Genomic DNA, 23,913 nt, shown 5'->3' on the forward strand with positions numbered 1-23,913 from the left:
TGGACATTCTCCAGCTTATTAATCACTTATCACATTTCCATCATGTCTGAAACTTTCAGATGAAAGTGGAGAATGGCACAACCCTTATGATTGATGGCACGTGGTTCCTGGGCATCTGTACAAAGCTGCATCTCTCTGATGACAGTGAACCCCAAATTCCCCAACTTCAGTTCCTAACTATTCACGTCTTGAGACGCACATTGCTCTCTGTTTCTAGGCAATCTATCCTCATCCTAATCAGAATTTATAGACTCAACTTTGTCTTAACAGCAGAGTGATATACTGCAAAGAGATTATACCAAATGAAACCTTCGACTCTACATGGCATTTATATGGATTCAGAGCTAGAAGTATTAGCACAAGAGAGCTGGATTGATGCTTCCATAAAACCTAGAGATAACAGTTCAGACAAAAGCCCACGATAAAGAAGAGAAAGAAGAAGCAAATGTTTTCTCACATCACCTTTTCCTTTCATAGAAATGAGCTGTTATCCATTTCTAAAGGTGAAGGAATTAAGCTGGGTCATCCCAGTGGCCATTTGTGGCCCCTAGTTCAGGAACATGCTTAGCATTAAAGACACATGGTGCAGCCCACGGCCACATTAGTGGCCTGCCACATAAGTGGCCTGCCACATATCCCAGAAAGGCAACAGTCCGCACTCTGCACTCAGTGAATCCCTCTGATCTCTGTGTGAATGAAAAAAAATCACATTCAAGAATATGAATCCTATGATGTTAGAGGACTAAGGATTTGCCCACATGCATCTGTTGTGCTATCATTATCCTGGGGGGAAAAAGCATGTTGTAAACATTACCAGGTTCCTAGTGCTAGGTGTGCTCAGACAATTCAGTGCCTGATCACCTAGGATCATTTAAATGCTGACATCCTTGCCTCCGTGCTCAGTTGGCAAACCAGAGTCAGGGAAGCAGCTGTTTGCTCAGATTGGCATTGGTCCTTTTCAGCATCCTGGGACCCAACAGTTAACCTGATCCAACAGGTATCTGATAGGTGCTTTGGGAGCAGACTGGGAAATGACAGGGAATGGTGAAACCTAGAGTGGCAGCAATCTGTTTTTATTTTTAAAGGCAACAACACTGTTCTAAAGCTTGCTGTTCCCAGGAATAAAAAAAATGCATAGATTTCCTCCTTCCCATGCCCCAGCAAATCTATGTGGAAATGTATAATGTGTCCCTGAAGAGCAGAGAGAGAGAGAGAGAGAGAGAGAGAGTAGCCAGCATATATCACCCCAGCTAACTCTTCAAAAGATGCATATATCACATCATTAAACATACATGATCACACATTTTAAAAACAATGACCCAGCTAGCTCCATGTTCAACATAATGGGAGAAGGTAATAGAATTTCCTTACCAGTTTAGCTTGGATGAAGCAGAAGAGGAACAAGTTGTTGGTAATTGTCCAGCGTCTTCATTCAATAAATCACATTGGTTTTGCTTTCGCCTCTGGCTCAGTCTCTGTGCAAAGCAAGTGAATCTCCTTCCTATTCTGCATGAAGAATCAGAAACAAACAGGCTCACTACCCAATAGAGCACAAGTCCACGATTATTGAGGTGCTCTCAAAGCAAAACAAAAGAGCAAATGATGCAGAGAGAGAGAGAGAGAGAGAGAGAGAGAGAGAGAGAGAGAGAGAGAGTCAAACAGCTCGGCTTTGATTCTAGGTGTATTCTCGGGACTGCGGCTCTGAGAAGAGTTGATTTCTAAGGCTCTTGCTCATGTAGTCAAGAGATACCATGACTTCCATGCATGCTTCATCTATTGAATCTGTGAGAACTGGCCCGGAAAGTGTGCAAGGACCGAAAGGATCACTGAAGGCAAGACTGAATTGTAGTTGATTGTCACTCGGGGTGAGCAGGAAAGCAGCATAACAGCATGTTATCTTTGAACTAAATTAACAGTAGGGAAGGAAAATCATCCAGAGGCTCTGATTGCATCCTATAATTCTAGGCTACTGATGAGATACATTTTTTCTGGGGCCAAGCATCCCCACTGACCCTTATGACCACTTGAGACCAGGTTCCCATAGACATAAGCCATATATATCACCAGCCAAGGAAGACCTGTACTGCCACTTGACAGTTCCCAGCATGAGTAGGGGGCAACCTTAGGAAGGACAGACAGCATACTCCAACCAGAGCCACTCAAATGATGCCTTGAGTTTCCACAACAGCTGATCCCAAAGAAGTTATTGATATGCATGGTTTATGACACATTCCTGCAGAGAACGTGGATTATTTCAGGAGGAGGGTTCCCTGATGCTTCAATGAAAGAAACAACATATGGAAATACCTGACTTCCCACACATCCTAGCCTTGTGGTTTGCAAGTTTAGCCAGGAACCTGTACTGCATTCCCTAGAAAGCTGCAAACAGGGACACGCTCACATTTTCCCTAAGATAAACTGGGAAAGGAGCAAAGAGGGGCACCGATAGTTTTTGAGTCACTATGCTCATTAAGTTCATGAAAACATACGTGTACACACACACACACACACACATACACACACACGAATATCCCTAGCAACGGCATAAAATTGGGCGTCTCTCGAGCTCTCCATTCAGACTTATCTTTGCCTACTGAATGCTTTGCTGCTTATACTGATGCAGTGCCTTTAGAAACCATGTTTAACATTCATATGTGACGTGATCCTTAGTCTTGATCCGCCTGGAGCTGCATCAGCTATCAAACCCTGAACCCCAAGCTCCAACAATGCTGGAGAAAGTTACCTGGTAGAAAACAGCAGCCCCTCAGAGCCAAAAAAAGGAACCATCCTTCACCAAAGGCAGAGGAGGGACTTCTAAGCTTTCTGAAATTGTGTTCCTTGCTTTCTGGGGACAGCAGGGCACAGTGACAGGCTCCCTTGGGGAACTGTGGGAAGTAACCTGCAGGTAGCATTGAGTAACTCACAAAAACTCCCCAGTGTCCTCAAGAAGAAAAATGCTTAGGCCTTTTCCTCAGTCCAATCAGCATGGCAGAAGCTCTCTATGGGACATTTTTTTTTGTCTCCCTCTCCCAGGGGTCTGCTAAGACCCCAGAAGGCTTACTTCAAGCATCCTGATTTAGGGAACTGCAAACCTGGAGGCTCTAAGCAGATTGCGTCCTCACAGCTGAGGAAAGAAACAAAAAGAGGAAGTCTTCCTCCAGGGACAAATTCAGGACAGGAGAGGGGTGTTGCAGAGGAATCTTATTGATGGTAATGTTTTATAGCTCCTCATGTCTAACTGTCCCATTTTACAGATGAGGAAAGTGAGGTTCAGAGAAGTTAAGTGATTTTCCCATGGTCACACAACCAGTATAGAGATGGTGTGGTCTGTACTTCAGAATCTAATCTTTACCATCTCAGGAATTGGGGAGGAAGGAACACCAAACAACAGGTCCCTGGAGGGCAGGAATGAGGGGTGGTCAGTGTGGGCCGAGATAAGATTCGATGACACATGGTCATTCTAGAGAGGAATCAGATCTCATTTATATTTTGCTGTCCTGGTGAAAAGCTTCAGTCATCTCATGCTAATGATGACTGTGAGATAGGCTATCAACTGGCAAATGAGGTGGTCATGGCTGTTAGTTATCTCCCTGCCACAAGTCTCTCCCCATTCCATTCCATCCTTGAATCAGCTGTCAAAATGATCTTCCTAAAGGGCAGCTCCTGAAGGGGCATGTCACCTCACTTCTCAATACACTCAGTGGCTGCCTATCACCTTAAAGGATTACTCTTAAAGCTCTTCATAACCTGGCCCCTTCCAACCTTTCTAGTCTTTTGGTTTTTTTGGTGAGGCAATTGGGGTTAAGTGACTTGCCCAGGGTCACACAGCTAGTAAGTGTCAAGGGTCTGAGGTCGGATTTGAACTCAGGTCCTCCTGAATCCAGGGCTGGTGCTCTATCCACTTCGCTACCTAGCTGCTCCCTTTCTAGTCTTTTTACACTTAAATTCTTTCCACATACTTTACAATCCAGTGACACTAGCCTTCTTGCTGTTCCTTATATATGATTCAGTCAGTTGTTTTTCAGTCATGTCCGACTCTTCATGACCCTGTTTGGAGTTTTCTTGGCAGAGATACTACTGTAGTGGTTTGCCAGTTCCTTCTCCAACTCATTTTACAGATGAGGAAACTAAGGCAGATAGTGTTAAGTAAATTTTACAGGGTCACACAGCTAGTAATTGCCTGAGGTTAGATTTGAATTCAACTCTTCCTGACTTTAAGCTTGATGCTCTATCCATTGCTCCACCTAGATACCACATCTTTTAACTATACCTTTTTTTTTTGGCAGGGCAATGAGGGTTAAGTGACTTGCCCAGGGTCACACAGCTAGTAAGTGTTAAGTGTCTGAGGCTGGATTTGAACTGAGGTCCTCCTGAATCCAAGGCCAGTGCTTTATCCACTGGGCCACCTAGCTGTCCCAACTATACCTTTTCACTGGCAATCCCACATACCTGGGATGTTCTCCTACCTTACTTCTACCTCTTGGCTTTCCAGACCTTCAAGATTGTGCTCAAAGCCTGCTTTCTGCTGGGGGCTTCTTCCAGTCTCTTCCCCTAGCAGCTGCCACCACCGCTAGTGTTTTCTCTCTGAGATGACTTTCCATCCATCCATTTATTTGTAAATGTACACATATATGTATATAATAAACACAACATATACATACATGTGTATATATACATATATGTATATATGTGTGTGTATATATATTGCATATTGTCTCCTCCATTAGAATGTGAGCTCCTTGAGCTCAGAGTCTTTTTTTTTCCCTTCTTTGTATCCCCAGTGTTAGTACAAAGCCTGGCACATTGTTAGCACTAATATTTATTTGTTAACTGACCAGGGCTTCCTGAGTGAAGGGATGACCTCATCCCTGATAGGGCTTTGCCCAAATTTCTCTTACTATGGAAAAGCAGATGATTCTATATGATTGAGTCCAGGGGTAGGTTTGGGAGCTGTGTACTTTGATAAACTCAGACTTCAAGTGGAAAGTTAAGAGCAGGAAGATTCTCTAAGGGTTGAGGTGACCCCTCTGTAGCAAGTCTTCCTCTGGTTCACTGACTACCATTGTGTAAGATAATAGATGATTAACCCTTGGAAAATGGATAATCGTCAACCATCTGTCCTTGAACTCTTGAGAACGCAAGATACTATTATGGCATTAGTGACAGCAGTCTTTAAGACATCAAAATTTATGAATTTGGAACTCAAAACTTAAAAATAAAAGAATGTGGGGCAGCTAGGTGGCACAGTGGATAGAGCATCTGCCCTGGATTCAGGCGGACTTGAGTTCAAATCTGAACTCAGACCCTTGACATTTACTAGCTGCGTGACCCCGGGCAAGTCACTTAACCCCAATTGCCTCACCAAAAAAAATGTTAATATAAATGATTAATAAATCTTTAAAAAAAGACATCAGCATGTGGGAGAAGCATTTTCCCCAATCCTATACCCAGATATGCGCTAGGTAAAGGCTGGGATTAGGGACTGATTCTGTGATTTTTATTGGCACATACAATTCCCAGATGGGAAAATGCCCTCTGCCAATGCAACTCTTGAGTCTTGAAGGATTAACTGAGACATTGAAATACATAGGGTTCAGCAACCAGTATGTGTGAGGGGTAGAATTTGACCTCATATTTTCTTGGATTAGAGGCCAGATTTGTATCTACCATACCATTCTGACTCTGGTTAGAGATGAGATGAAGAAATTCACCAAGCCGTATGCTTTCTGAAGGTTTATAGAACAGTTTGTCTGGTTTTAATGATTAGAATGCAGTGCTCATGACTGACCAGGTTATAGGTTCAATCCTCACAGGGAGCAGTTAGCTTCATACAGAGAAAAATTGTCTCCCAGCTATGGTCTATTCTGCAGCCTTGGTCTGACAGCTGGAAAATGCGTGTCTTTGACCATGAGGATAGTACATCACAAAAGCCAGGGTGGTTGAAAGGAAAGTACATTGAATTTAGATTCAGGAGATCTGGGTTTGAATTGGGCTCTGCTGACTGCCTGTGAACTATTGGTCAGATTATGTTACTTCTCCGGACCTCAGTTTCCTGATCTATAAAATGGTTTTGGGGATTGCCTGCTCTATCTCCTTTTATCAGGTGTATCCTTTCTCACTATTTGACAATTAACTTAATGTTAAGTGGTTTAACACTAATACAAAAGTTGAGGGATGCATTCCCATCTTAGGCAGTTTAGGAATGGATTGAGCCTTGGGCCTGGAGTTGGGAAGATCTGAGTTCTAATCTGTCCCTGTACACTTACTAGCAATGTGACCATAATCAAGTCATTAACTTCCATTTTCTTCAGTTTCCTCAACTGTAAAAAGGGGATACTAATTGAAATTAGCTTCCCTGGTTATGAGGATCAAATGAGATAATATTTGTAAAGCTCTTAGCATAGTGCCTGGCACACAGTTGGCATTTGCTAAATCAATAAATACTTGTTCTGTCCTTTTGGCTCTTCTCCTTTCATCTTTGAATAGTTCACATACAAATGAGGCATGAGGTATAGGACACTACACCTATTATTTCATTGATATAGACATCTGTCATCTGGGGGAAACTCCTTCTACCAGTGCAGGTCGGTGCCTTACCTGCATCTTATAGTCTTACAGTTGGCAAGGACACCAAGAAATTAAAAGTGACCTGCTGAGGGTTACATAATCAGTATGCAGCAGAAACAGGATTTGAACAAGTGGGTCTTCCTGGCTTGGATGCCATCTCTCTATGCACTGCTCTGCATTGTCTCTCAGATATTAGACAGAGTCTAGATATTTCAACCTCAACTGGAAACTGTCTTGTCTATCTTTAGGCTGGGGCTCATACCCGAATTACCCAGTGATAGGGCTTTCAAATGCCTCTCTGTGCAGGTTTATCTCTGCTCATCTTTCTTTCTTTCTTTCTTTCTTTCTTTCTTTCTTTCTTTCTTTCTTTCTTTCTTTCTTTCTTTCTTTCTTTCTTTCTTTCCTTCTTTCCTTCTTTCCTTCTTTCCTTCTCCTTCCTTCCTTCCTTCCTTCCTTCCTTCCTTCCTTCCTTCCTTCCTTCCTTCCTTCCTTCCTTCCTTCCTTCCGTCCTTCCTTCTTTCTGTCTTTCTTTCTGTCTTTCTCTCTCTCTCTCTCTCTCTCTCTCTCTCTCTCTCACTCTCTCTCTCTCTTTTTTTCGACACAGGGCAATGAGGGTTAAGTGATTTGCCCAGGGTCATATAGCTAGTCAGTGTCAAGTGTCCGAGGCCAGATTTGAACTCAAGTCCTCCTGAATCCAGGGCTGGTGCTTTATCCACTGGGCCACCTAGCTGCCTCTCTGCTTGTGTTTCAATGCAGCATTTGCTTCAGCCAACCCTGTCTCTTCCCTCCTACCTCTCCCCTACCCAGTGAGAAGGCAAATTATATGTCAGTTATACATGTGAAATCATGCAAAACATATTTCTATGTTAACCATATGCAAAAAAGTAAAGTGAGAAAATGATACTTCAGTTTGCACTCAGAATTCATCTGTATTCTCTCTGGAAGTGCATATCATTTTTTTCCATTGTTAGTCCTTTGGAACTGTCTGGATCATCACACAATATTGCTGTTTACTGTGTACAATCATCTCCTGATTCTTCTTACTTCATTTTATATAAGCTCATGTAGATCTTGCGATGTTTCTCCCTCAAACACCACCCCCTTGACATTTCTTATAACATAATAGTGCTCCTTTACAATCATATGCCACAAGGTGTTCATCTATTCCCCAACTGATGAGTATCCCTTCAATTTCCAACTCTTTGCCACCACAAAAACTGCTATAACTATTTTTGTATGTATAGGTCATTTTCATTTTTCTTTTATCTCTTTGGGGTACAGACCTACTTGTAGTATTGCTGGGTCAAAGGGTATGTATAGTTTTATAGCCTTTTGGGCATAGTTTCAGATTGTTCTCCTCAATGGTCAGACCAGTTCACTATTCCACCAAGTCATTAATGTATATTATTTCCCTCCTTCCCTCCAACACTTGTCATTTCTAATAGGTGTGAGGTATTATCTCAGAGTTATTTTAATTTAATTTGACTTTCTCTAATCAATAGCGATTTAGAACATTTTTATATGAGTATAAATAGCTTTGATGTCTTCTGAAAACTGTTCATATCCTTTGACCATTTATCAGTTAGGGAATGGATCTTATTTTATAAATTTGACCCAGTTCATTATATATATATATATATATATATATATATATATATATATATTTTTAGTGAGGCAATTGGGGTTAAGTGACTTGCCCAGGGTCACACAGCTAGTAAGTGTTAAGTGTCTGAGGCCGGATTTAAACTCAGGTACTCCTGACTCCAGGGCCGGTGCTTTATCCACTGCGCCACCTAGCTGCCCCCAAGTTCATTATATATTTGAGAAATGGGACAGCTAGGTGGCACAGTGGATAGAGCACTGGCCTTGGAGTCAGGAGTACCTGAGTTCAAATCCGGCCTCAGACACTTACTAGCTGTGTGACCCTGGGAAAGTCACTTAACCCCAATTGCCTCACTTAAAATATATATATATATATATTTGAGAAATGAGGCCTATATAAGAGAAATGACGTAATTTTAAAAATATTACTTCATTGCTTCAGTACCTTTTAGCAAAATATGCCTCCTCCCAGATCATTTCTTTCAATTAGGTCTAATCTTGCTTCTGCTTTGTCTGATATCAAGGTTGCCACCCCTGCCTTTTCATTTCAGTTGAAGCATAATAGACTATGCTTTTAGCCCTTCATTTTAACTTTTTGTGTTTTTCTGTCCCAAGTGTGTCTCTTGTATACAAAATGTTGGATTTTAGTTTCCAATCCATTTTGTTATCTACTTCCATTCTATGTATTAGCTCATCTTATTCCCATTCATTGTTGTGATCTCTAACTGTGTATTTTCCCTCTATCCAATTTTCCTCACTTTATCCTTCTTTCTCTTTTTGTCTTCAAAAGTCTGTATTGCTTCCAACCACTGCCTTCCTGTATCTGTCTTCTTCCTTATCATGCCCCTGACCAAATCTCTTAACCCCTTTCCCTCCCATCCCCCTATTGGGTAAGATAGATTTCTATATACAAGAAAGTGTGTGTGTGAGTATACATACACACATACACACACATATATTCTTCCTTCTTTGAGCCAATTCTGATGAGTTAGGTCCAAGTATTGCCTGCCACTACTCCCCTATTTCTCTCCTCCACTATAAAAGCTCTTCCTTGTATGCCTTTTTTTTTGGTGAGACAATTGGGGTTAAATGACTTGCCCAGGGTCACACAGCTAGTAAGTGTCAAGGGTCTGAGGCAGGATTTGAACTCAGGTCCTCCTGAATCCAGGGCCAGGGCCAGTGCTCTATCCACTGTGCCACCTAGCTGCCCTTGTATGCCTCTTTAAGTGAGCTAATTTGCTTCATTTTTCTCCCTTCTCCCTTCTCCCAGTACATATCTTTTACCATGATATTCTTTTTTTGGAGATCATATCAACATAATCAACTCACTCCTATGCCATCTGTCTATGTAGACTCCTTTTAACTACCCCAATAATGATACAGTTCTTAGGAGTTACTACACATATCCTCTTCCCATATGGAGACATAAACAGTTTAGTTCCATTAAGTCCCTTAAATGCTTTCATATTTATCTCTTTATGACTTTCTTTAGTCTTCTGTTTGAAAATAAAATTTTATTTTCAGCTCTTGTCTTTTCATCAGAAATTCTTGAAAAACAGATTTTTGAAAGTCTTCTATTTCATTAAATATTCATTTTTTTTCCTCTGGAGCATTATATTCAGTTTTGCTGGGTAGGTTATTCTTGGTTGCAAATCTAACTCTTTTGCCCTCTGGAATATCATATTCCAAGTCCTTTTCTCCTTTAAGTTAGAAGCAGCTAAATATTATGTGATCCTGACTATAGCTCTATGATATTGAAATTGTTTCTTTCTGGGTTGCTTGTAATATTTTCTCTTTGACCTGGAAGCTCTATAATTTTCCTATAATATTCCTGGAAGTTTTCATTTTGGGATCCCTTTCAGGAGGTGATGGGTGGATTCTTTTAATTTCTATTTTACCCTCTGGATCTAAGATATCAGAGAAATTTTTGTTGATAATTTCTTGCGATATGTCTAAATGTCTAGATTCTTTTTTTGATTATGGCTTTCAGGTAGTTCAAGAATTCTTAAATTACTTTTCCTTGATCTGTTTTTCAGGTTAGTTTTTTTTACAATAAGATATTTCATATTTTTTTCTATTTCTTCATTCTTTTGATTTTTTTTTTGTTTCTTGAAGTCTTATGGAGTCATTATCTTCCACCTGCCCAAATCTAAATTTTAAGAAATTATTTTCTTCAAAGAGTTTTTCTATCTCTTTTACCATCTGGCTAATTCTCCTTTTTTAAGGAGTTAATTTCTTCAGTGACTTTTTGTGCCTCTTTTTACCATTAAGTTTATTCTGGTTTTGAAGGTGATGTTTTCTTCAGTATTTTTGTGACCCCCCCTTTTTTTTACCAAGCTGTTAATTCTCTTTTCATAATTTTCTTGTATCATTCATTTCTTTTCCCAATTTTTTTCTACCATTCTTTTTTTTCTGTTTAGAATTTTATTTTCCAAAATATATGTAAAAACAAATTTTGACATCAGTTTTTTAAAGCTTTGTGTTCCAACTTCTCTTCCTCTCTCCCTTCCCACCCCCACCCCAAGAACTCAAGCAATTCAATATAAATTATACATGAGTAGTCACGAAAAACATTCCCATATTAGCTAGGTTGTGAGAGAAAACAGTTAAAAAACAAAACTTCAGATTAAGGAATTGTCAAAGAAAAAAATTTGTTTCAATCTATTTTCAGATATCATCTTCTACCATTCTTTTTTTTTTTTTAAAGTGAGGCAATTGGGGTTAAGTGACTTGCCCAGGGTCACACAGCTAGTAAGTGTTAAGTGTCTGAGGCCGGATTTGAACTCAGGTAATCCTTACTCCAGGGCCGGTGCTCTATCCACTGTGCCACCTAGCTGCCCCTTCTACCATTCTTAACTCTTTAACTCTTTCAGTAATTCTTGCTGGCCTTGGGTCCAATTAGCATTTTCTTTGAGGCTTTGTTTATAGAGGTTTTTACAATTCTGTCTTCTAAGTTTATGTCTTAGTCTTCCCTGCCATCATACCAGCTTTTCAGGTTCAAGTTCTTTTTTGTTGTTGTTTGCTTATTTCCCTAGCCTATTTCTTTACTTCAAACTTCATGTTAAAGTTGGGCTCTGCTCATCTGGGGGTGGGGAGTCAATATGCTAAGCTTCAGGGTTTTTTGTGCTACTATTTTCAGAGCTAGTTCTGGGGGTCTACAAGTTTTTGGTGCTTCCAAGGTAGTGTTATTCTGGAAGAGATGTGGTCACTATTCTCCTGGTCTGTGTTCTGGTCTTTACCCAGGAAGCACTCCTCTTCCCTTGCACTCATGAAAACTAGTACTCCTCTTGCCCCTGAAACTGTGTTCAGATTTCCTTCTTTCTTGTAGCCACAGATGCTAGTGCTCTTCTTGGCCCTGTAACTATGACAAGGAGTCATGCTCTCTTGTGACCAATCACCAGCATTCCTCTCTGTCCAGAAATGGTGACCCAGAACTACTTATGGGCAATAGAGTTGTCAGTTAGTGCCAGCAACACACAACGCCAGCAAAGCATCTCCTCTAATATCTTTCTGACCAACTGTCCAATCCCTTATCTCAGCCCAGAGAACTCCTGAAGCTGCTGCTGCTGCCTCCAGGTATTCCTTTCAGGATTGGGCCTGTGCCCACTCTGGTATTACAAACCTCTCCTACAGACCTCTTAAATTTTCTTAGCCTGAATAATGACTCCCTCTGACCTTTTGTTGGCTATGACACTCCAAAATTTTATTTGGGACACTTTGAAATTGTTTAGAGGGGAACATTGGGAGAGTTCAGATGGGTCTTGGCTTATCCTTCACCATCTTAGGTCCAAGATTAGATGTGATGACATCTAAGAACCCTCCAAGCTTTAAATCTATTATCCTACAGTCCTCTTAATAACCCAAAAGAAGAGACCTATTGGTATAAAATATTGTTAGCAGCCTTATTTGCAATAAGAAAAAACCCCTGCAGAATAGCAAAATAAATAGTGTTACATAAATAGACTAGAATGTTATTGTACCACAAGAAATGGCATATATGAAGAACACAAAGCTGTCTGGGAAAACTGGATATAAATAAAGAGAGCAGAACCCAAATGACACTATCCATGCTGTATCTCTCATTAAGTAAATAATCATGACAAGTACAATACTATCAAAAGAAAAAAAGTTTGGTGAAATACTCAGAGAAGAAGAGCTCAGAATTCAAGTTAGCATCGATTAAATGCTTATTATGTACCAGGTAATTCACTAGACTAAGGAGATCCAAAGACAAAGATGTAAACAACTCCTTCCTTTGAGGAGGTTACATTCTACCCAGCAGTATAGAGGTTTATGGAAATGAAAAAGAACAATTTGTTATTTTCTTGGTTTTTTTTTTTTGTTTTGTTTTTCTTTTTGTTGTTTTTTGTTGTTGCTTTGGTGAGGCAATTGGGGTTAAGTGACTTGCCCAGGGTCACATAGCTAGTAAGTGTCAAGTGTCTGAGGCTGGATTTGAACTCAGGTCCTCCTGAATCCAGGGGCGGTGCTCTATCCACTGTGCTACCTAGCTGCCCTTGTTACTTAATTGTTAACATGAATTAGATGGGTCCAGAATTCTGACTTTATCAGTATAGGGAACATCTGTTGTGGAAACTCCCTTCTCTAGAGCAGAACCTTAGATTAAACAGAGATGATTGGTCCATGGTCACATAAGCTAGGATGTGTCAGAGGTAGTACTTGAACTCAGGTCTTCCTGACTCTAATGCTGGTGCCTCTAACCACTATAGTACATTGCTGTCTGTTAAAATTAATTTACATAAAAAACCTGGAGGCAACACAATTTTCTGATTTAGGAATATATTTCTATTGTTTATGCATTTGGATGTTTGAATATGTGCAGGGTTAGTAAGTTTATAATAAACATTATTCAATAATTGAAATCACTTTATATTCACAGACTGTCCTCTATGCCTGACCTGCTTTCTCTTACTTCCTCTACCTCTTGTAATCCCTATTTCCCTGTAAGTCTCTATTCAAGTGACACCTACAAGAAGCCTTTCCTTATTTCCTCCAGTTGTTAGCTCTCCTCCCCTCAATGATTTTTTTATTTTTTCTGCATATGTCTTGTTTTTATTTATTGGACTGCATGTTGTTTTTCACCAGGAGATCTATTTCTTAAGGGCAGGGAATCTCAAGTACATTTTTTTGTTGTAATCTTTGTTTTCTGCCTTGTTTAGTAACTGGCTTTTAACAAATGTTAAATGAATGAATATATGCATTATGATATGCTGACTTCTTTTTTTGTAAATTCCAGAAGACATTTTGTGAACTAGTTTTAACGCAAAGTTTCCACCAATATCATGAATAAGTACTGTCTGATCCTCTACGCATAATCCTGCCCACATTTTCAAAAAGACCCATCTATCACAGGAAATGCATTTCTGATGTGTGGTCAGTTCTATGTGGTTATTTTCCAATGAGTAAATTAAAATTGATCGCTTTTTGATGGCCTTCTAACCATATTTCACTTTTTTTTTCAGCAAGGATTTAAAAATTTTGGTGCCCTTTTCATCAGTTCCCAAAATAAGTTATGAGAAGAAACCAGCCCTGTTCCTCACTATGGTCCAGGAGGGAGGTACTGACTGGCAGCTTCTGCTCCCTAATCTCTCCAACCCTTCCGTAGGGTGTCGGCTCCTCGCTAATTACTCCAATTCTTTTTTTTCTTTCCCCAAAAGAAAATATGCCACTTATTGAAGCCTGCTTATAAAGGGACAAAAAAAAAAAATAGGAAAAGAAAACCAACACCCCAGGGTGTACCAGAACACGCAGACAGGGCTTCTTGAGTGTGTGAAGTTGTTAGAAATGAATGTAAGACCCTTCCTCCTCCCTCTCCATTTCTAAGCCACAAAGAAAAAAAAAAACGGAGGGAAGTAAAAAGCATCTCCTATTCAACTCCAATCAGACCTTTTCAAAAGGTTCAGACTGTTCACTGGCGTGTTATTTCTTGATTATTTTGTTTTAAGCACCAGTTGACCTTTGAGACTAAAACTTGGAGGTCCCGAAATATCCCCCGAAAGGCTCTTCTGACATTCTCTTTGGACGCGGAGACAGGATGTATGAAAGGGCTCTTAAGAAAGAGATGGTCCTTAGGAGATGCCTGGGGAGGTTTTATGACAGAATGTTTATCAAAAATGAGCCATCTGAGGTTTCCCAACTTCGAAGTTTGAAGAAATGGGATTCTCTTGAGATGGCTCTGAACTCTTCACTGGAAAGCTTTCCAAGAACGATTTCCTACCCGTTCCATGCTGCCTCTCTCCTCTGGCATCACCCTGGGATAGTAAGATCCCCTACTTCTCAAAAGTCTTCTTGTTCTGGCTGCAGACCCTCCTTTCAGTCATCATTATAATTCTCTCCTTATGAATTCCCTATTGTCTGTTATGTACCCGAGATCTCCCACAGCACACGGAGGAAAGGAATGTAAGCCTGCTAGGTCTGCCTCTAAGTCTCAACCTTGTCCTCAGCCAGGTCACAATGCCCCATTTATATGTGGCCTCCAAGTTTTATCATAATTCTCTATCTGCTCAGTACCATATGCCCTCTGAGGCAGGTCAAGAGAGTTTGAGAATGAATTACATTTATCCTCATTTTCTCAATTTTCCAATTAAATGACACACTTAAAGTCCATGTATTTATTTCCCACTGTCCTAATTTTACATGCAAAAAAAAATTATCTTCACAGACAAGAAACACTGTACAGTATAATAGACCTGTGGCTCCAGGCTCAGCCACGTCTGACGTGTGGTGACATTATGTCAAGACAGCTGCTATTATATAATAACTGGGTATTCTTGAGGATTTGGCGGGATCATTTCACTGTGACTTGATTGCAGGGTTAGGAGGTGCTAAATCGTTTCAAACAAGCACTTAGTTTGATGACAGTTGCACCATAAATTCGGATTTCAGGGCAGTTTTAAATATATAGCAGCAATAAGAGAGAGCTTCAAAGCCAGAATGACCTAGCTGTAAGCCCTGCCTGTCACATGTTGGCTGTGTAGATGAAAAGGCACCAACCTGTACTGATTGCAGTTCCCTCACCTGGGAATTCCCAAGATCAATAAAATACAAGGTCCAGTTCCCATCCCTATGCTTTTTTTGGGGGGGGGTGGGGCAATGAGGATTAAGTGACTTGTTCAGAGCCACACAGCTAGTAAGTGTCAAGTGTCTGAGGCCAGATTTGAACTCAGGTCCTCCTGAATCCAGGGCCGTTGGTTTATCCACTGCACCAACTAGCTGCCCCCTCCCCATCCTTTTAATATGTATTATGAGAACTATAACTAGGAATTTTTTGCACCCAAGATAAGCTCGAAAAACCATCCTTGGGGTGAAGTTAGTGAAAAACAATCTTGGCTGGGGGTGGAAATGGACATCAAGCCCATTTCCATAGTGGATAGAGTGCTGGCCGGAAGTCAGGAAGACCTGAGTTTAAATCTGACCTGACACATCCATTAGTAGCTCTAGGCAAGTCACTAACTGCTATCTGCCTCAGCTTCTTCAACTGTAAAACTGAGATTATAATAGCACCTGCTTCCTAGTGTTATGGTGAATATCAAATGAGATATTTGTAAATAGCTCAGCACAATGTCTGGCACAGAGGATAAAGGCTTGCTAAATGCTTGTTCCTTTCTTCCCTTCTCCTTGTCAGGGGGACAGAGATGCTAGAACAAAGAGAAGGCTGCTCCTGCCCTTTCCCTCCTAGGAAGGGTGCTTGGTTTGGATACCCATTTTCACTAAGCACAACTAAATAAAAGGGCAGTTTTTTTCTTTATACTTGGCATTCAAGGAACTTAATGACTCTTGGCTGAGGTCAGAATAGTAACTCTCCCAGCCTTGGTTGAGGGATCTGAAGGGACTTATGTCCTAACTTCTCCCCTCAACAAATACCAAAGCAAACCAAATCCCAACCACAAAGCTAGAGCTGGATAGGAACTTTAGGAATCATCTGGCCAACCCCTTTGTTTAATAGAGAAAGAAACTCGGACCCCAGAGAAGAGAAGTGACTTTGCCAAGGTCACAGAGGAAGCTTTATTTATGATTGAAATTGAGGCTGAGCTCAAGTGGGGTATGATGGAGTGTCAATATCCCAGATTCAGAGATGATGAGAGCTGGGAAGGACAATGGTGGTTATCATGTACCACTTCTTCATATTATAGAGGAGGAGATGGAGAACTAATTGAGGGTCAGCATAAGAAACATTGATGAGGAAAGCCATGATGTGGAAGGGATAAATATTTTTTTCTTCAGTTAGATTCTGAGCTCTTTGAGATCAGTGACTATCTTCTTATTCTCCTTGTATTCCCAGTGCTTAGCTCTATGCTTTTCATTTGTAGGTTGACCTGATCTCTCTTCCAGAGCAGTGGACCCTGATCTCATGACACACAGGACAGGCCACTGGGGAAGAATGGAGAAAATTCTCTTTTCAGGCAAAATCTGGACTGAAAGTCACCCACTTTTATCTAGGCTTCATACCCCAGGAAAGTTTGAGCAGATGGGGAAGACAAAACTTTGGAAGGGGAACTGGTAGTGATAGTGGGGTGGTGCCCAGGAAAGCATCAGCCTCTAATAGGGTAAGGGGCCAATCCCTTCCCCTGCCTTATCCTTCCAGAAGTGTTGCCCCATCCCTACTCCAAGACATCAACTCTCTCCCAGGTGGATGAATGAAAAGGCAGATCTATCTTAGAGACCTCTAAGCTTTTCGAAGCATTTCCCCCTTCCTGCGAGTAAGGTGAGCCTGCCCACTCCACTCATTTTCCACCCTCCATGAGCCAGTCCTCACTGTGTATTAGTTGTGTTGCCCTTCCTTTCTCCCTCCTCACTCTACTCCTTTCCATTTCACTTATGGAAATCCATGCAGTAGGTCAGTCCCTGAAAGGCCATTGCTATTAGATCTGAATTCTTGGGGCCAGGGCTGGATTTCCTTTCCCTAGCTAGGCCAAGCTAGATCCTGGATTTTAGCATTCATGGGTTCTGCCTTTTTTCTTCTCTTGCCCAAGGAAAGGAATCTTGTGAGCTAGACTAGTCATTTCCTTCAGTGGAAATCCTGATCCTAGTCAACTCTGTCCCTCAGTGGCTCTCTTTGGCTACAGTTCTGCTCTTGTTCTACCTACCAGTCTCCATTCCTTTTTCTTCCTTAGAAAGGCACAAACCTAGAAGTAGCCATTTACATTTCTTACTGGTGGGGTAATGCCAAGATGGAGCAGTGATAAGAAGTGGTGCAGTGAGCATCCTTCTAAAAACACTCCTTCAAACAGATCTAGAAAATGTGCCAGACTGAATCCTGATGTGGAAATCCAGAAAAAAGTCATAGTGAATCATTTGTCCCACCCAGCTTAGAACAGAGAGGCAGATAGGGAGGTCTTCAGACCCTGGGGAATGGTTTGGCCCAGAAGCTTTCTGCAAGTATGCACACACATAGGAGAAGGTCTCAGGCACTGAGATGGAGACAGTGCCAACGGGCAGTTTTTGTTGTCTACTACTTGGTCTGAGTCACAGATCCAGAGGAGACTCAGACGGGAACCTGTGCACGGGGATAACATTCACAAGGAAGGAGGACCCTAGGCTGAGCTCCAAGAAAGGAGGAAATTCAGAAGCCTCAAATAGCAGCAGCAGTGTGATTTAGAACTCAGGAGCAAGACAGGGTCTTATTTCTAACATCTAGTCCAGCTAGCAGAGAAATGACTGAGGATACAAATGAAGGCAAGAGGCAAGCCTACTACTTGGAACCAACAGAACTTTCCAGCTGGTCAGTAGGATTAGCGTGTAGCTGCAATTTATACTTACAAAGATTGAAACCTGAGTCAGGAACTTGCAGGACTCAGACCAGGTTGTTAGCAGACTTTGCTTTGAATCAGACTACTTTGGGAGCCCTGAAAGTGCACAAGTCTCCAGGCTGTCACCTGGAATAATACAACATTTAACACCCTTCCCTCCCGAGGCAGCAACAGTCCCAGTCTAGGCCTTCTTTCCAGAAGTGCTGCAGAACCTAGCCCTAACCTCAAGTCCTATGTCAAGATGTAGGCTGTAATAATGAGTAAACAAAAAAATGAACCCCAACATAAAGAGCTATTATGATGGCAAGGAGGCTCTAGACACAAAACCAGAAGAAGTGAATGACCCCAAAATATCTATAAGTAAGCCTCAGAGAAAAAACAGCTTTGGCAAAAACTGAAGTAGAATTCTTGAAAGAGATGAAGCAAGAGTAAAAAATAAAAGAGTTAAAAATGCTTTTATAAATGGAATGAGAGCACTCAAGGCAAAAAAATTCAAAAAGAAAGAAGACGAAGAATTGGGAAAGGGAATAAACAGCTTGAAAGAGGGACAAAACCTTGCCCAAGCAACAAACTGCCTGAAAAGTAAAATGGACCAAATAGAAGCCAATGACTTCAAGAGCAACAAGAAATATAAACCAAAGTTAAAAGACTGAAAAAAGTAGAAGAAAATCTAAGACATCTCAAATTAAAAAAATAAAACCCTCACCTTGAAAACAGATCAAGGAGAAAAAAATATAAGAATCATTGGACTATCTGAATGCCATAACCAAAAAAAGAGCCTAAACATCCTATTTTTAAAATAAAATTTTTGGGCAGCTAGGTGGCACAGTATATAGAACACTGGTCCTGGAGTCAGGAGGACCTGAGTTCAAATCTAGCCTCAGACACTTGACACTTACTAGCTGTGTGACCCTGGGCAAGTCACGTAACCCCAATTGCCTCACCAAAAAAAAAAAAAAAGAAAACTTTCCAGAGTTCTTTGAATCAGAGACAAAGTAGAAATAGAAGGAATCACACTGGTCATTTCCTGAAAGAAATAGGTCCTTTGTATAAAACAAATAAACAAAACAAAGCAGCATGTTGGTTTCATTTCATCTCTCAATATTCAGGAATATTCACACAGTTCTCTGATATAATTCAAGAAAATTATTAAACACCTACTATTTGAAAAGCCTACATTCTAGGATGGAGATCTAAAATGTCCACAATTAAGGCAAAAGGGAGTAAATAAAGGCTTCATGTAAGAGGCCAGCAAGTGATTTGAGACTTGAAAAAAAGCTAAGGAGTGTAAGAAATTGAGAAGAGCAGAGACTGTATTCTAGGCAGCCAATGCAAAGGCATGGGGACTGTGAGGCAGAAGGTCAAATTTGGGGAAGTTTGGGCTAGAAAAGAAGAGCCTACGTCAGTTTTCCTTAAAACAAATCCAGGAGACTAAACAAATTATTTTTGCTCTTCTGGATTTTGTCACAACAATAAATAATGCTTAAAATCAGGGTCCTCTCAACTGGAGACTGACAGGAGAGATGACCTGTAGCCTGCTTAATCACAGGAATTCTTGAATTCTCCTGCTTTCTATGCAGAACAATCTCATCTAAAACTTCCCTGGGATAATCCTTCACTTACAGCTAAAAACCCTACACCAATGACTGAATCCCAACCTTGGATTTGTGTCTCCAATTATGATTTTGTTGTTGTTGTTGCTCTTTAGTGCAAAATTCTCAAGGAAATCTCAACACAACAATCAATTTCTATTTCTTTCAAAGGGTAGTGTAAAGGGACATTGAGGGGGGGCAGGCAGGGTGAAATCTATTTTAAAAAACACCAAGTGATTATGCAGAAGTGCTATAAAGGATGTTATCAAAGAAATGTAAAACCAGGAGAAAAAGATGGGCTGGTCACGTAGTGCAAGTAGATATAACCAATGGAAAGCTCTTGTGCTCCACTGGCATCAAAATGATGTCCAAAGAAGTAAGGAATGCTTCCAACATGGGTAGACTCCTATGTTGAACTTATCAGTAGACAAGAACTAGAATCAGTGGTTTGCTGATTAATGTTTAACACCTGGCTCTCTTGGAAAACAAAATATACCTACAACATACTTTTAAGTTTAATTTGGTTTTTTAACATTTTTCTCCATCACTCTCTTATGTCTAGACAATCAACCAAATAATAAATCAAGCCCTGATTTGAAGCATGCTGATTTCTGAAGTGCAAATTTAACAATCAACTCTTGTGAGTCAGTATGAGCTGGCTCCACCATGCTCCCAAGTCTAGAATCAATGGTTGGGCTGCTCAATAGATTCTCGATGAGAGCATAATCACAGGTCTAGGGGAGTCCTACAGTTCTCAAAAATGAAAATATGCCCTGCAGAAATTAAAGACAGGACATGTGTATTTCATGAAATAAAAGAAATCAGTAGAGAATTAGGTGTTGAAAAAGAGCTGGAACCACTGCCTTGCACCAATACCTACAATAGTCCCTTGAATGGAAGGGATAGAAAATCAAAAATCAGTAGAGTTGAATTTTCAGTATGCAAGTTCAAGGACATGAAAGTGATGAGTCAAAAGCTCCCATACAATGAAGAGAATGTTAGCCTGTTAATAAGTGAGAATCTCAACTCCCTAAGGAAATAATTCCTTGACTGGTAAAATACAGGAACATGTCTCTTAATGATGTCCATTGTAAGGACATCAGAATATAGAATACATTTAAATCTCTTAATCAGTCACCATTCTGCTGATTCCAACAAAATATTGCCCAAATAGATTTCAATTGCTTATGATAAATATGATGGATTTGTTACATTGAGACGGAAGGATGAGCTAAGAGGCACATGACATTGCACCACCATCATCATACTCTTTTCATATTTAATTTGACAGTGCTGATGACATCTGGTCATGACCCAGGATGACTAGAAATACTTGGGAAGAATGGAGAGAAAAAAGAACAGAAGAGCTACCAATTGTTAAATTTAGTGATTGAATTGGAATGATGAAAATTAGGATTCTCCCAAAAGAATCTAGATGGGTACTTTGTAGGCAACTTTTTGGGAACTGGGTGACTGACAATTTCATTTTCTGTTTGGGAATCTTGGGGAAAAGTGGCATAAGAATCATGAGTAGTGAAGAGACACATTTATATTCCTCTTATCCCAACTTTCAGAAGAGGTATGGCCTGGGTGTTGTTGGATGGCAGACATGTGCCAAGTTTCCTATTGTGTGAGAAGTTCTTTATTCTTAATACAAGAACCAGTAAACATATTGAATACAACTACTGTTGTGCACAATAACTTGAAAACCCCAAGGAATCTTTGGCTAACTTTGCAACCTTCATAAGGCTAGGTAAGGATGGAGAGAGACTGGTCATCTGAAGGTTAATTGCAAAATTAAAAAAAAAACATGCTGCTGCTAAGGACAGAAGTGAACCATATATAGCTTATCATACCAGTCACTAATGTTTCCTGCCTTTGTGGTTGGGGAGGCAACCTGCTGTAAAAAGCTGAGAGCTACAAGGTTGTTTCCTAATGGCGGCAATCATTGTTCCCCATATTAGGGCAAAGCCCAACACAAGGAGAGATAATCATTTTCAAAAGCTTGCAAAATTACATCCAAGCCATTAGCCAGATCAGGAGATATTGCCAGGCCCTAGAAATGAATTACCCAGCTGAATATCATTGGAATAATGAAATTGTCAACAGCAGAAGTGCAGCTGTTCTTTGGTCCATTCTGCAGTCGATTGGGCTGACCATCCAGGGACCCTTTGGGGGAGGCAATAGATAATATATGATTTAGCTGTGTTCCTAACACCCAACCCTGGTCAGGGTGACAAATGTGGTAATGAAGTGTATTTTTAAAAACAAACAAATCACCAACCTTCTCAGAATCACCAAGTCTCTATCATTCCCTGCCTGTCATCTTATAAAACAAAATGACCAAGACTAGTGTGGTATATGGTTAAATTCCAGATTTCCAAACAAACATTTCAGCAAAGGCTTCCTTACCCTTTGTTGACTGCAAAATAAACAGATCTTTAGAGGAAAAGCCCCCTCCCCCTCCAGCAACCAGCCTCCTTGGGTGGTATTTATACTTTTTACAAAGCACTAAAGACTGGAGAAGTCTCTGTTATCTCTACATGAGCAGAGAAGGGAAGTTGCTAGGGAGTGACACAGTAGGTCTCTATTCCCAATACTTGTGAAAGCTTCTTGTAGAGTAGAAAGGTTTTCTGGCCTCTTTCTAAGCAAAATGTAAATTAAGCACTTGGCACATGTGCCTCCCACCAATGTCACAGAATGCCCCCAGTAAAGTTCTTTTTTCTCTCTGGTCTACTATTCCTTGGTCCTAGACAGATCCTTGGACTCTGCTGTGGAGCATATGAATCCCTTCTCTTTCCCCCAAATGGATTGAAATCTGCTTTCTTAAAATGAGTTTTCAGAAATACCTTCTTTGGGGCTCATGTTGTTATGCCTTGTTTCATAATGAGGCCCCAAATCTTCAGGGTCTTCCTAGGACAAAGCCCCACAGGGTGTTTCCAGTGGTGGGGCTGGGGCTTTTTTAGGCAGTTACAATATTGCCTAGGAGTGTCTGCTTGTTTCTGATTATACTAGGCATCTCTTACTCAGTGGGTGGCGATTTGCATGAGTAATCCTGCTAGCTTTCCTGGTCACTCAAGCCATAAAAGAAATTCCTCCCCATCCTCTTCCACTTCCCCCTCCCCTCTTTTTTTTTTTCCCTTGGATGCCAACTGAGATTTTTTTTCACAAACTTTTTCTGGACTATTTTGGGTTGGGTTTGAAGTAGAGGCAATGACTAAAATTCTGGGCCACCCCGAGCCAAATTTCATCAAAGAGTCCCTCTTGCACTTTGTTAATTGCAGGATTAACCGATTCTACAACAGAACACTTCCTCTCTCCATTTTAGGATACTCTTCTAATAACTGTATTTGTTGTTTGAGACTTTCCTTTTGGTCAAATTGTTCATCTCTCTCACCTAAGCAACCCATCACAAGAAAATCAGATGAAGAAAAAACATCCGTTCCTTAGCTCCACACTTCTGCACTTCAGGCTTTCAAAGATGAGTAGAGTGGAGAAGCCTCAGTGACTATTTACTGTCACAAGGTTAAGGTTCCTGGTAGAGGAGAGGTGAGAAAATTAATTTTATTTGCCCTTCCAAAGAGACACAGGAATTGAGGTAATAATCGACTTTATAAAAAGTAAATAATTGCCTGGTAGGGGTACCAGAGGCAGCAATTAAAAATCCACCCAAATTATCAAGGAAAGGTCTCACTGCTGAGGTCACTTTATCCACTAAAAGGAGTTAGCAGCAGTAGAGATTTTTAGTTGTTTTTTTTTGTTGTTGTTCTTTCTCTTGACAAAGCTAGTTCAAGTTATTCTGTGAAAGTCAGGGGCATCTAACCCAGAGCTCAGGCAGCTAGGAGTCATGTGATATACTGGAGGAAATGAAGGAAAGATAAAGAGAAAAAGCAGAGATTACATAGATTGAAAGAAGAACAAAAAGGTTAGCTGAGCAGGCCACTCAAATTTAAAAATAAAGATTCATCTCTATGGATTTTTAATGTTCCTTCTTTTTCTTCATCGTCCCTTCCAGTTTTTGCCCAGTCTTACCTCCCCTACCTATTTCTGTCCCATTTCTTCTACTTGAATCATCCTGGGCCCCTCTCTGATCCCTTCAGAGCAAGTACCTTTAGGTCTGTGTTGTGCTATTTTGGCGGCCATGTATGCCAAGTGACAAAAGTAATTCCTTCCTGGTATTCATTGTCAACCCCACAGGATGAACCTTTCAGGAACACAAAACGAATTGAATGGAATTAAAGCTCAATGCCTCAATCCTTCATTCACTTAGTTTAAAAAAAAAAGGAGGCCAGTTAGACTGTGTTCAAATCAGATTGAAAAGAGCTTCAGTGGTGGCCAAGTCCTTGGTCTGGCCAGCTTAAGCAGGTCAATCTATTCTGGATCTT

General features: G+C 40.6%; 1 protein-coding gene across 1 annotated transcript in view; it reads right to left on the reverse strand.

Annotated features, from left to right (window-relative positions):
- Positions 1–734: 734 nt before the first annotated feature.
- The window catches only part of LOC122754780 (ankyrin repeat and fibronectin type-III domain-containing protein 1-like), a 237,240-nt gene continuing 214,061 nt past the window's right edge, over positions 735–23,913 (reverse strand). The window contains exons 3-4 of the mRNA XM_044003238.1: positions 1,372–1,506; positions 735–783 (exon numbers count right to left, since the gene is read on the reverse strand). Of these exons, the coding sequence (XP_043859173.1) occupies positions 735–783; positions 1,372–1,506 (184 nt within the window). The remainder of the gene's footprint in view (positions 784–1,371; positions 1,507–23,913) is intronic.

This window comes from Dromiciops gliroides, chromosome 4 (assembly GCF_019393635.1).
Source record: "Dromiciops gliroides isolate mDroGli1 chromosome 4, mDroGli1.pri, whole genome shotgun sequence".
Classification (NCBI taxonomy): domain Eukaryota; kingdom Metazoa; phylum Chordata; class Mammalia; order Microbiotheria; family Microbiotheriidae; genus Dromiciops; species Dromiciops gliroides.